Source organism: Drosophila mojavensis, unplaced genomic scaffold (genome assembly GCF_018153725.1).
Source record: "Drosophila mojavensis isolate 15081-1352.22 unplaced genomic scaffold, ASM1815372v1 contig_136, whole genome shotgun sequence".
Taxonomy (NCBI): Eukaryota; Metazoa; Arthropoda; class Insecta; order Diptera; family Drosophilidae; genus Drosophila; species Drosophila mojavensis.
The window spans coordinates 23,486,344-23,503,989 of NW_025318667.1; the positions used below are offsets into that span (position 1 = coordinate 23,486,344).

Consider the following 17,646-nt stretch of genomic DNA (forward strand, 5'->3'; position numbering starts at 1 on the left):
ATATACATTTATACGATACAAACTATATACTAATTAAAAAAAAAAATAATAATAATAAAGATATGCAAACTAAACATAAATAAATAAATGAATAAACTACCTCAGCTTTGAATATTTCTATAGAAATGTTATTAAATGTATTTGAAAGGAAAAAAAGATTTAAAAAAAGAGAAAAAAAAGTAAGATAAAGAAACAGAAATGGCAAACAAGTTTTAGAGCTGCATTTATATACATACATACATACAAACATACATGCATACATACTAGTAACAATACTATTTATACTAAGTGTACGTACATTTTGCATATTCCTATATAGCTAAATAAACATAAAAGCAAAATGGGTCACTAAAACAAAAATGAAACATAAATAAAAATGAAATCCTAAAACAAATTCATATAGTATATATATTTGTATACATAAAAAAGAAAAACAAAACAAATAACAATAATTTTGCGTCCATTTTTGTTGTTTCCTATACAATGATAAATTCTATGAAAACAAACGTATTTAATTACATATATAATTGTTTTAATGTGTGAACGTAACCAATCAGCAAAAGTAATCAACCAGCGGCAGCAGCAGATTTATGGAAATGTCTATACTACTTACATATATCAACTCAGTGTATGTTTGTCTCTGCCACTAAAAAAAAAAAAAAAAAAAAAAAAAAAAAAACAAAAACAATGCAAAAATAACCATAAACACGCAAGAAATAAATAATAAAACTACATTAAAATATATAATTAAAAAAAACCTTATCCATAAGAAAGCTTTCTCGGTGTCAGTTGTGTCATAGTTTAGATTCAAAGCAAAATTAAAAATTTATTAAAAAACTTCATAGATTAACCATTGATTTGCAAGACCTGCACACCACTGTGTATGCCATGTAGACATACAAAATTACACACTACTACAAAACTAAAGACAGTGTCCAGGCAACATTATTTAAACAGTCCCAAGCAGTGGTCTACTTTATCTAAGCATAATAACGAATGAAAACAAATATATACATGTGCGTACATTAAGTCAACTAACATTTTTCCTTTTCGGTGTAATTGATTGTTAAAGACACTATGGCGAAATGCGAAAAGCCAACCCAACAACAACAACACACAACAATACAATAAACATTAAACATTAAACTACTTTTAAACACACACCTCAAACATATTAGTAAATCAAAAATCAGAAATTTACACCCACGAATACATTATATTCCCCACATCAATCTAATGGCAAACCCAACTAAAATGTTAAACAAATAAAGATAAAGTAAAATTTTTGTGAACATGTGAAAAACGAAAAAAAAAAAAAAAACGAAAGGAAATTTACCCAATAAATGATTTTTCGTATACACTTGGTTATTATTTCAAACTTGGCGCCGAATATGCCCGATAAATATGATAAGCTATCGATACATCTGTTTATTAGCGATAGTTCTTCCTGCACTCAGTGATGATTCAAATCACATATAGCAGCTTGCAATATTAACGGCTATTCACATTATATTTAAATTGTCCAATAACTTAATGAACTGTTTTTACATCTGAACTATCTTGCGACTTAACTAAAAGCTAAAATTCATATATTCCCCGAGCTTAAAGCTCAATGCGTTACAATTATTTGGTTGGTTTATTTTCGCTGTAATGCAGCCCTGGATTCATTTTAGCCGCCGTCAATTCAAACAAGGCTGCACAAACACAAAATAAAAACTTTAAGCTATATTTAGGTTAAATATAGCACAGACCACTATATATTGCTAAAAAATTAGAGTTACAAAGGCAGGAAGCTTTAACTTTGGTAATTGTGCATTGCGTGCCATTTAGACCATTTTAGACCGTTTTGCGATATTTGGTCACCCTGTGAAGTACTAAAAGTATTGATATCGATTTCGTTACACATCGATGACTACAGTAATCGTCCCAAAGAAAAAGCATAAAAGCATAAATGTATTTACAGTTTACAAACAGAAATAACTATAACAACAGCATAGAGCGGAGCGCTTTAAATATAACGTAAATAAAAAAGCCAATAGCAATAAAATCATTCTGTAAGCTATAATAGTGTAATATGACACTTAGATTTTAATTGCGCGCGCTATAAAACTTAAATATATATGTATTTCTAACTTATTTCTGGAAGGAAGAGTCGCCTTTTGTCGGCTTAATAGAACAAACGTGTGTGTGTGTGTGAGTGTGTTAGTGTGAGTCTGTGTCTGTGTCGGTCGCTGCGTCTGTGGCTGTGTGCGTGCGTACAATACATAACAACAAAAGAGTGGACAACACCTTGGCGACGCTAACAAATTGAATTAGGAGCTTTAGAGTGTAAACAATGCTGACTGACGTATATGGGCATATGTCCATCTTTGTCTCCCCATCCTCAATGAAGCAAACAACAAGTAGACGTTGCGCCTACTGTCATTTGGGCTATTTATATGGCGATTAGCATGCTCAACGAGGAAATGAATTGAAAATGGGGTGGGTTTTGGTCATGGGGAAATTGTTGCCGGGCAGGTCGATCAAAAGGCATTCCATATGCATAGAGCTGCATATATGCTATGCAAGACTCTCTGTCTGTGTATGTGTGTGTATTTGTCTATTCATGCATAATTCATAATCAACGGGCTGAACTAAACTCATATGTAATAAATTAGCTCAGATACATTGGCTGCCAGCGGGAAACAAGAAGCACAGGTTCCCAGTTTTCGTTCTCGTTGTTGTTGTTTTTATTAGTATTATATTTGTTTCGTGCTTTTGTTTGTGGGACGCAAGAGTAGATTCCACCCACTTAACAGCATGCAAGCAGCAAAAGTGGATGGCACCGGCTGTGCCTGACCTTGGAGCATCGACTCTACGTATAAGCTTCATATATATTCATATATGTATGTGTATATGTACAATTGTTCATCAATCTATTCAATGCAATCTGTAGACAAATGCAAGGCTTTAAGGCGCACTTCGTTGCTCCGACGCTTCGATAGATTGGACTTTGAGTCGTTATTAAGTAGTATCTCAGCTTGTCGTACCACTCTCACGCTAGTCGCCTTGATAAGACGACGACGATTGCTTTTGAATGGAATGCATTTGAAGCATATACATACATATATAGCATTGTAGCAACTATATAATTATATATGCATCGTGATACATGCACAAATGTTCGCTAAATCTATACGCTTTAAACGACGTATTTAACCTAATGCTCCAGCTGATTAAATCAGTGAACTAAGCTTATCATCACAAATAATGGCCAACAAAAAATAACGATAATTGTGAATTTTGTCACAACAAACTCAGCAACAAGTCCAAGAATTTTAATATTTCCTTGATTAAACTATTATTTTCAAATTATACGATTCTTTGAATTCAAGTTCTTAAATATAATATAATATGCACCATAATATTGCATAAGTACACATTTTTGAATATTCAAAGTGATTCTATGTATATTTTTAATTTCTCTTTGAATTAATTTTGTTTGATAGCATATGCAACCAAACACTTTGCCCATTTGAAGTGAATTGAACAATTTCTTTGTTAACAAATTAATTAGGCAGCTAGATTGGTAGGGGTAGACAACAGATAGGGCTTATCAAATTTCGCTTAGCTAATCCGGAATCAATTCGACATCGTCGCGACAAGTTCGATAAGGTAAACACAGCAAACCAATTGAGTTATAAACATAAAAACTCCAATAATATAATGGTATATTGCGCTATCTCTCTATCATAAAGGGGATTGGGGTTTGGCTACCTTATCAGGCTCCAGTGTCAATCATTGGGCCTATTACAATCGGGCGATATATCAATATACATAAACAAAATATGTGTAGAATCAAAGCGAATGGTATTTAAATAACAATAATCGACAGAACCAGCTGCTGAAAGCAATCCACAGTGCAGCGAACGGGGCCAGCTGCAGAGCGAGCTGAGAGCGGACGATGAATAATCTACTGCAGGATATACAAAACAAATACTCATTTCTGGATAATCTATTCAGTCACGTATGGAAATGCATTATTCAATCGAATTTAAAGCTCAAGCTCCAACTGCGAAATATTCAGTGGAAGAATGCCAAAGCAAAGCCCGGCTGCGCCTACCAACCCACAGAAGTAAGCCATATTAAATAAACCTAAGAAACATACATAGGAATTTGTATGTAAATATAAATATATACATATATATCTTTATATTCAAATTGATTTCCTTTTAAAGATCGAACAAGTGGCAAATGTTATCACCCATGGCATTTGGATAGTTCCCGCCGTTTTTGCCGTCATCAAGCTCTTTGAGCGCTCTAACAGCTATAGCCAATATTTAGTCTCATGGGTCTATGGCACCACGCTCTGTATGCTGTTCACAGTTTCCACATTTTTTCACTGCTCTTGCTACTGTGCCGAACATAAGTGAGTTTCGCTAAAATATTTAGCTAGCCTGTTCCACTTTCTACCCAGTTTTTTTCTTCAGACCGCCAAAAAACTACAATGCTTGGCCCACATTCGGCTGGCAGACGTATCAGGGTCTAAAGAATGTCTTGCATCGCTGCGATCGTGCCATGATCTATGTGTTTATTGCCGGCTCATATTTTCCTTGGTTGACGCTGGAGAATACCGACCATTCGGCTACACTCTTTTGTATGGAATGGATTATTTGGCTAATGGCTGCTATTGGGATTGCTTACCAACAAGTAAGATAAGATGCGAGCGTTTATCAATCGATCGAGCTTATGATCTTCATTTTGGCCTTGTCTTGCGGTTTCGTTTACTTACAGCTCTACCACGAACGCTACAAATGTCTGGAGACCTTCTTCTATATTGTCATGGGCCTGGGTCCGGCGCTCGTTGTCATGCTCACGGGACATCATTTTAATGGCATGTTGCAGTTGAAGTTCGGCGGTGCCTTCTATATACTGGGCATTATATTTTTTAAGTCAGATGGTCTAATTCCCATGGCTCACGCCATTTGGCATCTGTTCGTGGTGCTCGCCGCTGGCTGTCATTATTATGCGATTTTAGTAAACTTATATCCGAATGACTCCAATCATTTACAAACTAGTAGCTAAGTTAATGCTAGGTATGGGCATAGCTCACGGCTCACGGCTCCAAGGACCTTATCGTTGAATGTACTTAACTAACTGACCAACGGTTCCATTAATGGTAGATGGTGACCCACCAAAACTCTATTTGATTACGAATTGTATATTTGAAGTTGTTTTTATTATTTTTCTTTTTTTTGTTTTTTTTTGTATTGATAGTTTCTGAGATAACTGAATGTATTCCTTCCTACCAACAACCCATATAAGTTACTGCTCCAAAATTAGCCAAATTTTGTACAAAGTTTATAGTATTTAATTAATTTGTTTTTGTGTGGTACGAGTTGAGTTTTGCAAACGGATTTATATATTGTACGATAGCTGTAGTTCTAGATGTAGTAAGTTATAAAATTTGTTAGAATAAGGTAAAGGATTCTGAAGATATTCGATAATGAAAACGTATCTTGTGATCAACATCTGCGGTCTTGCCAAAGATTGGAATGGAAATTATTAATTCTCAAATCATATATAATATAAGAACATTCATATATATATACATAAATCTATACGTATATATATGACCGATTTTCTTGTAGGTAGACCAAACACCTATACACACATATATATATATTTATTTTTTTCTATATATATCATATAACTAGCTCACATATGACAATGTGTGCTTTAAAGACTAACAAAGTGTACAAACTCCAATAGTAGAACTTGAACTTCAACTTTGACGATTAAATCAACGCCTTTCAAAATACTGGAAGCCCGCCTAAATGAACATATACACACATAGTTATATAAAGACCTATGTATGCTATAATATATTACAAATATAATTAGTTATAGAACGAACATAAGCTTAACGCGAGCCAATGTTTGAGTGAAGGTGTTAGTTAGCCAGTCTGTTGTTCAGCGTGTTATGTTACTAAGTAGATAATTGCTCAGGGAATACTTATGCAGACCGCATTGGTGCTGTCTATCGGCGGTGTATGATTGCTATGGGGTGCAAAACGAATTCATTGGTTCGTGGTTAACGCACTTAACTTGTATACACAATTGTTTTTGGATGTTTGGCGAATTCCGAAGTGGATTATACAATGAATTATTGCTGAGCAGAATTTATATATTACAAAGGCATGAAATGAATTATACATTTGTAAAATTACTTAAATATTATATATATATACTACCTATACAAATACTAGATATATCTATGAATCTATACAATAAATATATTCCTGGTATGAAAGGTCAATCAACATTGCATATTGTTTTAATGGGCATTTATTTATTTGGAATATGGGTATTTGTATTTTATGTTTTTGCCATTAAAATGTCTTTGAATATAATAATGATTATTCGTTTTCTTCTGTTGGTTATGATATAAATATATTTACACAAATCAAATAAGTCAAGTGATTAATTACTTCAAAACAATTTGAATAGGCCAAAGCGCGCCAAATGTTTTAGCAGTGCTGTAAAATGCCAAAGACTATGATCACCAATATTATCGCAAATCTACTGCCGCCATACCACTAGTTACTATCGATAGCGAAAGGGAAATAAGGACAGCAGAGATATATGAGTTGTTTATGCTTTTCATTGACAGGGGAATCATGATAAAAGCAGGCGTTGACACATATTTTGCACTAAAACATAAGCTCGGGGCTGTGTTATAAAATCAGTTTTTGTATCAATGGTGCCTTGCTGTCATATTTAAGTATTATAAGAAAAAATATTAAATTGATGCCGTACCAGTGCTCAACTGAAAATCAAAAATTCGCACGTGATATCGATACATCGATATGCTGTTACCATATCTCAAAGCATATGAACAGTTCTATTTAATGGACAAGGAGAGGAAAGCCTATGATGCGCTCTTACAAACAGTAAATAATCGAGCGCGATGCTCCTCTGCAGCGGATGCATGCCTCTATCAGCGTCAATTGCAGTTCCTGCGCAACATCGAGAGCCAGACGCCCGCAGGGCCATATGGCGCGAGCACGGCGGCGCAGCTTGCACATCTGTTGGCAGAGGAGGCGCTGGCGGCCAGTGGGCAGGACGATGACTCAGTTAACCTGGACGCATGGCTGGTCTGGCTGAACGAGCTGCTCGTGAACCGAAAACAACAGCTCGGTGAGACGAAGCCGATTCTGGAGTGGCTCCTGCAACGAGTGGAGCAGAAATGCACAGTCGATGCGGTGCGCTGTCTGCTCCCGCTATTGGAATCATTGCCAGTGACCGACGCGCTCAAATATCTCCCACGTTTCGTTGCCATTCCATACCCGCGCAGCGTGGAGGCGACGTTGCTATTGGTGCTCTGCCAAGACAGACTGTTCAGCATGTTCTGCACGCCAAATACCGAACAGCAGACTAAGGAGCTACAGCTAAGCAGCCAGCTGGGCAATTCACTGCTGCAGATGCACTACGATGGACGCTTGGCAGAGATAGCAACAGCAGGTGACACTCAGCCGCATGCACAGCAGGAGCAGGAGGAGCTAACGATGTTGCTGGCCCACTCACTGCAGCTGCTTCAGAAGATAGCCAGCCACCATGCGGACTATGCCATACAGTATGCGCCGGAACTATTAGGCCTCGCCCTGGCCAACGTGCGATGCAGGGCAGATGGTGGCGCGACGGCGAAGGCGGCATATCAATTGCCACATCGGGTGCATCCGGCCCAGCAATCGGCCATCTATGGGCATGATGATGGGGACGTGGACACGACTGCTAGCAATCAGAATACAGCTGCTACAGGCAGGCGCGTCAAGTCGCGTAAGATGCGTTCGCTGACTAAGCAACGGAATGGCAATTGCAATAACAATAACAACCTCCAAGAAAGCAAAGGCGCCAGCAACACTCCGGGACACGAAGATCGGATGAAGCTGCTGTTGCTGGGTAACAATGAGTACGGCTGTCGTACGCCGAGCGGCGACTCCGAGGGCGGCTGCACGCCCAGCTCAGACGGCGCCGGGCCACAGGTGGCAGGCCAGAAACAGCAGCGCCAGCGCCAGGTGAAGTTGCGCATTGCAGCACTGCAGCTGATGGGCGCCGTCACCAAGCAGTTGCCCCGCCGCACCCTCTATGGCTACTGGCATGTGCTCTTCCCGAGTGGCGACAGTGATGGCGGTGCAGCCGGTGGACGCGATAATAGAGATCACCTGCTGTACATTGGCGCCAGCGATGGCAACGTACGCTGTCGCGCCCTGGCACTGCAGCTGGCTGCACAGCTGTTGTACGGCTCCAAGCCTTATCTCAGCCAGGCTAGCTGCGCCCTGGCGCCCAGCAACTACACACCGTTTGCGATGAGTCTGGCTAACAGCGTCATGGAGGCGTATCGCCAGCTAGCTGGCATACTGGAGCGCGAATATGTGCCGCCGGTGCTGACGCAGTGTCTCAAGTGCCTGGCGGTTCTGGTGCAGGCTACTCCGTTCGAGCAACTGCAAATGGGCATCGTCTATGAGTTTGTGCCACACGTCAAAATATTGACGCGGCATGCCGACACTAGCGTCAAGGTGTCCGCACTGCTGGTCATGGAAATGCTGGTGGCCACGCCACGACTGACCCAGGAAATGGCCTGCGCTGTGGGTCTGCCGCTGAAGGAGCGACGCGCTGTCAACATGTTGCACGCATCGCCGCGCCACAATGCCCATCAGGAGCAGGTGCAGCAATTTGAATTACTTTACGACTCCGATGCAGAGGAGTTTGAGGATGAAGAGGAGGCAAACGAAGAGGTAGAGGAGCAGCACGAGGAGGAAGAGGAGCAGAGCTCACCTATGGCAGCAAAATCAGCTGCAGCTGAGAAAACTCCCATTGTTTTGCCTCAGGGTCGCATTCCACGCAACTCGTGGCTGCTGCGCCTCGTGCTGCGCTATCTGGACTGTCCGATGAGCGCGTCGCCGCTGCGCGTCGAGTGTCTGCAGGTGCTGCTGGCCATGACCACCCACTTTGGCCTGTTGCGCGAGCATCTAGCGCGTCTGGCCGATGTGCTGTGCAATGCCCTGCAGGACAGCTCGTGGGATGTGCGTCTCTATGGGGCAAGAGCCTTGGACGCCATTGGCTTCCAAATGGCCCGCCTTGCCTTGGAGCAGACAGAGCACAGACCGGAGCAACAGCAGCAGCATTTGAGCTTCTGGCTACGCATGCTGCCTACGATCTATGATGCTTATTCCAATGCCGAGACGGCCACGCTGCGGTGTTCCTTATGCGATGCACTCTCCAACATAGGCGGCTACAGCTTCGAGCGACTGCCCCAGGCGCAGCGCACCGGGCTGCTGGCCTTCCTCTTGGGCTGCAGCAGCGACGATGCAGCGGATAGCCTGGTGCGAGCAGCGGCCGTGCGGGCCCTCGCTGTTTACGTGTTGCATCCGACGATGCGCGATGATTTGGTGTTTGTGGAGCATGCCGCAGAGCTAGCGCTGCAACTTATAAGCGACGCTCAGCTGGCTGTGCGGATCAAGGCCGCCTGGTCGCTGGGCAACATAAGCGATGCACTAGTGCAGACCGAACGACCGGAGGAACCCCGTGAGAAGGAGCGCATCTCGCAGGCACTGCTCGGGCGCCTTATCGAAGCGGCTATTCTCGCCTGTGGCGACCACGACAAGGTCCGCGCCAATGGGGTGCGTGCCATGGGCAATCTGCTGCGGCTGCTGTCCGGCGAGGAGCACGCGCTCATGCAGCGGGCCATGGCCAAGCTGTTGGATTGTGCGCGCGCTGCGGGCAGCGCCAAAGTCAAGTGGAATGCCTGCTATGCCATTGGCAACCTGGTGCGCAATCGTGCAATATTCTCAACGAGCGCCAAATTGGCGGACACGCTGTTCGCGGCGCTCAGCCAGCTGATTGTGCAGCACGCGAACTTCAAGGTGCGCATCAATGCCACCGCCGTGTTGCTACAGATCGAGCATAGGGCGGACATGGGCGTGCACTATGCCAGCATGTGGCGCTCGCTATTGGCGGCCATCGAACGATCCAATGCTCTAGACTCCTTCGAGGAGTACAACCATCGCGACGGACTACAGCAACAGCTCTGCCTGGCCATGGCCCACATGATCGAACGAGCGCGCGCCGACGATCTGGCGCCCTGTCGCGATGCGCTCGAATCGCATCTGGACGTGGTCAGCAGCACCTGGCGGCGCGTCGCCTATCGCATTGTGCCCGAGCAGGCGACGCCACTCTTCACCTGCAGCTCCCTGCTACAGAAGCGCCTAGGTGCCGCCGCCCTCACGGCGGACCAGCGAAGCGCCCTTACATTCATCAGCAATGCCCTGCGCGTAGAGAGCTAACTCAATTGCCAGTTAATCGTATTACCTACCAATGGAATAAATCCCTTTTTTACGTAACCCAAATAACAAATCATTTTTCACCAATAAACTTAATGCGAGCAAATCGAGATTTGAGTTTCGTCTAATTCTTTTGAATGAGTCCAAAAACTGCTGCGAATAGCGGACGGCTTAGCTTCAGATTTGTTTAAATTATATTTTTTTGTAAGAGTTTTTATTTAACGCATAAATGTGTATACATGATTTTTGACAAAAAAAAAAAAATTATATTCTACTTGTTCTAGTTGTTGATTTAAAGTGTAATCAATCTAGTGCGATAGCTGTTGTTAATTTCTGTTGACAACAACAGCGAAAGTTGGCGCGTCGATGTTGATGACAGTTGATTGCTAAGTTTTTGCTAGATTCAATATTACATTATATTATATTATTTCGCTTACCGATAGTAAGGCTTAGCATGCACACACATCATAAACCGATCAATGTGTGTGCCGTGTATATACTGTATACATACATATATTTAGAATAAGCATAGATATATGTATATGTATATGCAAAGGTATATGTATAGGTATATGTATATGGATGACTCGCAATAAAAACTATTAAAAGGATGCACACGTATTAAATTAAACAATAAGTAAAATGATAACCGTTCTTGCTGTCATTAAAAATAACATTGCAGATGCCTCCAACGTGAATTTCATATATCTGGCATTTCAGTATGAATTCACCCCCCCTCTCCCGCCCCACGCCCCATTATCCCCGTGACCCCCACAAATTCTATACCCTTGTGACCAAGGCTCAAAGCTGCTCCTGTTCCAACTGTTTTTACTCGTCTTGTTGTCTCGCTGTCTTTTTCCGTTCGGCCTTGCGCTCATCGAGAATCGCCTGCTGCTCCATCCTACGTCGTTTCGTGTCAATTGGACTTACGGCGTTGTCATCGAAATCCAACACTCGCTTTCCAGAGCCAAGCACAATTTTGTTCATATAGTCCAGTTTCTGTAAGAGATTCGATGATAGCGACGCATTTCGATGGTTGCGACAGTTTGCTTACCTTGGACGGGCTTGAGCTGATCACGTAGACAAGCTGATCCGGCGACTGCTGCATCTCATTCTTAGACATTTGTTTGACGTAAAGCGATTGGTTGTGTATTAGCTTCCTGGGCACCATTGGCCGCTCAGTGGGGTGTGGCGACATCAGGAGATTTACATTTTTCTGCAAGCCAAATATTCCAATTGTGATTCAAATGATCCAATAGGACGGGATTCATACAGTCAACATACATCACCATTCTTAGCAAGATAATTGGTGCAGAAGTTTTTCATCTCCGGCACATACGTAAAATTGTAAAAGTGGATAATATCCTTATGCTCATATTCGCCGTTCTCATTGACTTTGATGAGCACCTCACGATAGACACTATTTACCGCCTGCGGCTGGTTCCGATACGCCTTCATAATGTCACTAAATTTGGGTCCCTCCATGTTCGTTACCTGAAATCGACGACGTCGACAGGAACATTCAGATAATAATAAGAGCCAGCATGAAAGTGAAGAGAGGTGTTACAATAGAGATATCTCTTAGAGTCATATCTGATTGATGATGATGTGAACTGTGATTACTTACTCTTATATAAATATATATTGCACACATGATTATTTGGTCGAGATGGCGATCTTTCATTAGATCAGTTTTGTGTGTGATCGAATGATCAAATATTGTCCAGATCTCAGACTGCTTCTCGCCGAGGCTTAGCTCGGAGCAAAGTTTTCCGATACGCAGCCAACCAAGCAAAAGGATTTTGCGCAGAAATATCTGTAGTTGGTCAGCTGCCTTGTCAGCGTTCACCTCACTCCAACCGGGCAGCGGTTTGGGCGCATGGTCTATCATCTCCCAAAATGGCGAGTTGCGCTTCCATACCAATCGCTCTAGGCATGTCTCCTCGATGGAATTAAGATGCTTGACCAGACTGCGTGTAAGGCAGCCCTCCGGTGTGCCATGGATGCCATTGCGTACAACAATTTCGATGATCTTACTAAATTGGAAAGCGTTAATACTGAAACAATCCAGAATCCAGGGGAACTTCAGCTCCGTCGTGTAGGCCTCGAGCACCAGCTCTGTGCAGCAGGCCATCAGCGTCCTAATGCAGATGTCTAATGAGATCTTGTGCACGATCTGTGGCTTAGTCGTAATCTCGTCACGGAGTATAGGATCGATCAGGTAGAAGTAAAGCGATTTGGCCATACGAAATCGATTTCTAGCCTCGCTACGCATCGGAAATTTGTCCACAAACTGCTCTTCCATTTCCCCAATTGTTTGCAGCATCTTAGCAATGGCCGCTTCGCCAGCCTGTCTTCTGTAGAGATCATGTTATATTTGTATAAATGAGACACTAAATTGGAGCTGCTTTGAGTAACCTACTTGACAAAGTCGGTGGGCTCGGTTATGTGACTGACGGTGGCGCTCAGTTTCTTCACATTGTTGGTGGCATTGGCCACCGGCTCGAACTTCTGCTCGAACATGACGGGCTGCGCGGGCAGGTCCTGTTTGCGTGTCAACGGCGTCACGGGTTGACGCAGCGCCTGTTCGTTAAGATTGTTGTGCTCGCTAGCGTCGTGCTGATAGGCGCCAAGTATGCGTTCGTCGAACTCGCCGACGCTTAAAACATACTGCTCATAGCTGATATTCAGAGACTTAAAGTTTCGCTCAAAGTTCTTGTTCGATATCAAGCCGAGCAGCGTCTCCTTATTACCCACGACGGTCTGTGGATTCATTAGAGATTATTTGACAGTTACAAAATGACAAGTTGTCAAAATGACAGTGTGTTGACTGCATTACATTCGTCTGAAAAAAGCTGTCCATAATGTTCCTAAAGACGGTCGCCTTCATATCTTTGGCTTCGTCGGTCATCTCGCAGAAGTAGGCAAGTATACAGTGATTTCGGGCTTGGGTCTCGTCAAAGTCCGGCGAGTTCCAATTGGATGGCAAACCCTCAAATTTCGGATTGATGAGATCAGTGCGTTTCTCGGCCAGCACATTGGCGTAGATGAGATCAATGCAGCACATCATTAGATTGTACGATGTGACCAGATCAAGGGTCGTTGTTGGCTTCTGATTCTTGGCGCACAGGAACAGACGCCAGCAGATATCGTCCAGCTTGATATAGGAGCATTTGCTATTGACACATCGTTGAACAAATGGCATTACTTTAAATAGAGCAAAGAGCACAAATGCGTGCATACCTGTTCTTCGAGTGATTCTTTTCGTTGGGCGGACATAAAAAGACTTGATCAAAGATATCTCTGTACTTCTTGTAGATCGTGAATGTGATGCTAAATTTGCGCTCCAGCTCCTCCATTTGCTGTGCAAAGGTGTGGGGCATATTTGCCATGTCGCACCACAGTTTGATCTTCTTCTTGAACTCGTAGATGCTGCAAGTGTAAATGTATATGTATATATATAGAGAGAGAGCGAGAGAGAGACAGTCAGAGGGAGAGAGATAGAGTGAAGAAACTACGCACCTCATTTGACAGCAACGCAGCAAATTGTTCAATGGCACACAATTCCCCATTACGACTGCATTTTGGCCACCCACAGTGGGCGTGGTCGATTGACGGCAGGCCACGAATAGAGCGCAGCAGAACCAATGCAAGATCTCCCCCTGCAATGCAAAACAATATACATAAATACGTGCGCATGTATGTGTGAGTGTGAGTGAGTGTACAAGGGAACCGTGCGGGTGGCTGTCTGCATGTGTATGTGTATGTTTTGTGCGACATGGGCATATCTGCGTTTTTGTATGGATTTCAGACCAGTGACCATTACGTACGCACCTCTAGTGAGTAGTGCTTGAGCACTTCTTTGAGCATTTTGAAAGCCTCGGATTCGGTTTTGATATCCATATTTAGATCACGGCAGAGACTCTCAAATTTTTGGCGCATCGGTTCGAAGTAGTCGTCCATTGTGGCGCCAGCGCTGGTCACAACTTCAGCACCGACCTCCTGCTCATGCACATCGTTGCTCATTGTTGTTGTTGTTGTTGCTGCTGTTGTCGTTATGCTGTCGTCGTCGAGTTTAGCTTAAACGCAACTGTAAATGCGACTTGTTCACTTATTCTGCTTTTTTTTTCTGGGCTAGAAATAAAATGTTGCTGCTGACGGCAGCAACAGCAGCGGGTGCGGCCGCGGAATCAACTTGGAAAATGAGCGCGCGACAGCAGCAACAACAACAACAAAGACAAAAACGTCGACGATACTTTTCACTTTGCTACAGCGCAACGGGCGCATCGAGTTTGCTGAATATTCGTTCGAAAGGCGATTTATTGTTGCTCAATGCGTTTTCTGTTTTTGCTATTAGTTGCGTTGGTGGTGATGTTTGACTATCATGAGGGCAGCACGCTACGACGTATATAATTGTGTGTAGATTTTCCTAAAATAAAAAGGCGGGAAGACTTGGTGTTGCCAGACAAATTTGTAAAGTGCGCGCTGAATTTGTTTTGGCGCCAAATGCAGAATTTAAGATTTTACATACAAAATACTGTCATTAAGACAATATAGCATGTAATGGTACTATTTCGTCAGTACATTATATTTGGAGACCACTAAAACTAAAATAATTATTTTCAAAAAGTGGCAGCACTACACCACATAATGACAGCTGTGCTCCAGAGATGGCGGTAACAAAAACGCGAACAGCTGTCTGAAAGACCAATTTATGTGCTAATCAGGTTCAGCAGGTTCTCAGTGGCGTAAGTTTCAATATATATGTATGATGTGGCGGTTGCCATCCCAAACAATTTGTACTAAATCCATGGCCATATTCAATTGAAAAACTTACATTACAATTACTTACCAGCTTAATTGATTATGAACCAAAATAAACTTTTGCTTATAACTGTCTTATTGGTTATCGAAATTGAGTTTATAATTTCCAATAATTTGAAATATACACAAATATCGGGATTCGGAATCTAAGCTATGTAATAATTTTTCCCTCCCTACTTTCCGTTGGAGACTTGCGGTCTATGGCTGAATGCTACAAAATGCTTTATACGCACGAGACGGTCAGCTTTTGTCCGCCAACGCAGCTTCAACAGTTTTTTGAACGCCTCCCGCTTCTGCAGCCAAATTGGCTCAGAGCGTCTATATATGTATGTAAGTAAGTGTGCTGCTCCCATATACACAAAAAACAATTGGATTTGTGTTACATTATGTTTTATAAATATGCTTTTATTATATTATTAATTTGTTTTGCAAGTTGTTTAATTATTTTTGGCAACATGTTAACAAAAATATTTTATCGAAATAAACATGTAGATGGTATCATTTAGGTGTGCGATCTGTTTTTGTGTGTGGAATGCTTGGGTTATATTTTTGTTATTTAATGTACATTGTTTTTTTTTTTTTTTTTTTTTTTTTGTTTTCTGTTTTTTGGTGGGCTTTCTATAATGCGATCATTAATTGATTTGCAGTCGCGCGATAAATGTCGTTGTGCATTTGATATGGTTAGTTTGAAGTTTACTTTTAGATAGTTTAATTCCTTTGCATTGGCAACGTTCCATATGCAATAATATAGTAGTAGTTGTAGTAGTTAGTAGTAGTAGTTAGTAGTAGTATTAGTAGTAGTAGTACACTGTATATAATATTGTTGTGGTTGGGCTGTATTAGACGGTAAGCATGTGGAATGTATTGGGCGGTTGGCTGTCTGTCTATCTGTCTGATTCGACAGCAAGTGAATGGACGACTCTATGAGTAGTGAACTACGAAATACAGATATATAAGTACATACACATATAATGCTATAAAAGTCAAGGATCTTATCGTATTGCATTTATGCAGCGCCTGCTGCTTCATAAACCAATTGAATTTCAATATCTTCTCGATCATATTTAGTTGTTTTATTGTTTACAAAATTTGTAAATGCATATGCTTTTGATTTACATTCACGTGTAAATGTTGTTGTTCTTTACAAAATGTGGGCTTTTGTTAAATATATATAATTATATACATATATATATTTCTTTGTTTAATATATATATACATACATATATACTCTTCTTGTTGAAATATTGAATTGCTGCTCTTTGCGCGTCTTCTCCATACGTGCAAAATGTTACAATTATATATATATATATATATATGAATATCTTGTTTTCCATTAATAATTAGATTATATACATTAAAAGGTAAACAAATAAAAAAAAGTTTGTTTATAATTAAGCAACAAATACAAGCGTACAACAATAAATTAATTAACTTTTGCCGTTACTTGGGGGTTTTTTTCTTTTCTCCTTTACTTTTCAAATGTATTTATATATACATATATGTGTGTGTACACATATATACATATATATATATAATATATGTATGATAGATGTATGTCTATAAATGTTATATTGTTATTATAGTTGTGTATTGATTAATTTTATGATTTTCTTTTCGCTTTCTGTGCGTCTCGTTTGCCAACTTCAACTTTAACAAAGTTTTCCATTTTCATCTTAATTTTTCATCACTATACAATTTCATCTTGATTAAAAAAAATTGATTTTCTCGCAACTTGACGCTCCTCTATGAATAGTTCGTAACGAGTTCTATTTGTTGTTGTTGTTGTTGTTGTTATTTGTTTGTTGTTGGTATTGGTTGCAGTAAATTACTAAAGTAAACTGGTGGCTTTTATGGCTTAGACTTAACACTTCACATAAGGCTTAGGGACTACAGTTAAGATTAAACATTACAGTAAGCATATATATACATACATATATAAATATATATATATATATGCATATACATACATGTATAACTATAACCATTTAAGCATTAGTTATATTTGCGTCGCACTGTGGCATTTCCCTCTCACGCTCGCTCACTCGCTCCATCTCTCTCTCTCGCTCTCTCTCTATCTATATCCGTCTCAGTTTTTATACAATATTACAGTTGCGATTTTGGTTGGCGCTCTAACATGACAGAGACTGGGGCTAATGCGGCTTAAACTACACTAGGCTAGACGCAGTTCTGGAACGAAGCAGTTGGAGCGGGCTGGATGAGGAGGAGGGGCAGAATGCTGCAGAATGCAAACTCTAGTGGTATGGCTTCAGATGCTCCACATAGTTCTCTGGTATCAGACCCGTCTTGCCATTCAGCGTGCCTTGCAGCCAGCCAGGCTCATGGGAGAATCGCACTGCAAATGATTCAAGCTATAGTCTTGGATTCCAATCTGATCTGATCTGAGATCTGAAACTTACCATTTGTTATAATCTGATTTGGCTCAAAGGATAGTTCGCCCTCGCTCTCACCCATGCAGGCATACAGAGTACGCACGCGTCTG

The 17,646-nt window shown here is 41.4% G+C and overlaps 4 protein-coding genes across 7 annotated transcripts in view; 2 read left to right on the forward strand and 2 right to left on the reverse strand.

Annotated features, from left to right (window-relative positions):
• Window positions 1–1,916: 1,916 nt before the first annotated feature.
• On the forward strand, window positions 1,917–6,302 carry LOC6584551 (monocyte to macrophage differentiation factor). 3 transcript variants are annotated; one of them, XM_015161569.3, is made up of 5 exons: window positions 1,917–2,019; window positions 3,875–4,114; window positions 4,218–4,408; window positions 4,470–4,689; window positions 4,774–6,302. In XM_015161569.3, exons 2-5 carry the CDS (start codon window positions 3,944–3,946, stop codon window positions 5,062–5,064), a joined length of 873 nt encoding a protein of 290 aa, XP_015017055.1. In that variant the 5' UTR covers window positions 1,917–2,019; window positions 3,875–3,943; the 3' UTR covers window positions 5,065–6,302. The 3 variants fall into 3 exon arrangements, with proteins under 3 accessions (XP_015017055.1, XP_015017054.1, XP_002010206.1); XM_015161568.3 differs by having other exon boundaries at window positions 1,928–2,054; XM_002010170.4 differs by lacking the exon at window positions 1,917–2,019 and adding an exon at window positions 3,557–3,654.
• A 539-nt stretch (window positions 6,303–6,841) lies between these two features.
• Window positions 6,842–10,432, forward strand: LOC6584552 (HEAT repeat-containing protein 6). The gene has a single exon (XM_002010171.4). It carries the CDS (start codon window positions 6,849–6,851, stop codon window positions 10,323–10,325), a length of 3,477 nt encoding a protein of 1,158 aa, XP_002010207.2. The 5' UTR covers window positions 6,842–6,848; the 3' UTR covers window positions 10,326–10,432.
• Window positions 10,433–10,589: 157 nt separating this feature from the next.
• Window positions 10,590–14,772, reverse strand: LOC6584553 (retinoblastoma family protein). Its single transcript, XM_002010172.4, has 9 exons — window positions 14,157–14,772; window positions 13,845–13,984; window positions 13,566–13,754; window positions 13,162–13,498; window positions 12,745–13,085; window positions 11,950–12,679; window positions 11,607–11,816; window positions 11,377–11,538; window positions 10,590–11,321 (listed from the first exon to the last, which is right to left on the reverse strand). Exons 1-9 carry the CDS (start codon window positions 14,346–14,348, stop codon window positions 11,151–11,153), a joined length of 2,472 nt encoding a protein of 823 aa, XP_002010208.2. The 5' UTR covers window positions 14,349–14,772; the 3' UTR covers window positions 10,590–11,150.
• A 1,954-nt stretch (window positions 14,773–16,726) lies between these two features.
• Window positions 16,727–17,646, reverse strand: part of LOC6584554 (rho GTPase-activating protein 26) — a 62,052-nt gene continuing 61,132 nt past the window's right edge. For both annotated transcript variants that reach the window (XM_002010173.4, XM_015161276.3), the window contains exons 11-12: window positions 17,564–17,643; window positions 16,727–17,499 (exon numbers count right to left, since the gene is read on the reverse strand). In XM_002010173.4, the coding sequence (XP_002010209.2) occupies window positions 17,399–17,499; window positions 17,564–17,643 (181 nt within the window). In that variant the 3' untranslated portion in view covers window positions 16,727–17,398. The remainder of the gene's footprint in view (window positions 17,500–17,563; window positions 17,644–17,646) is intronic.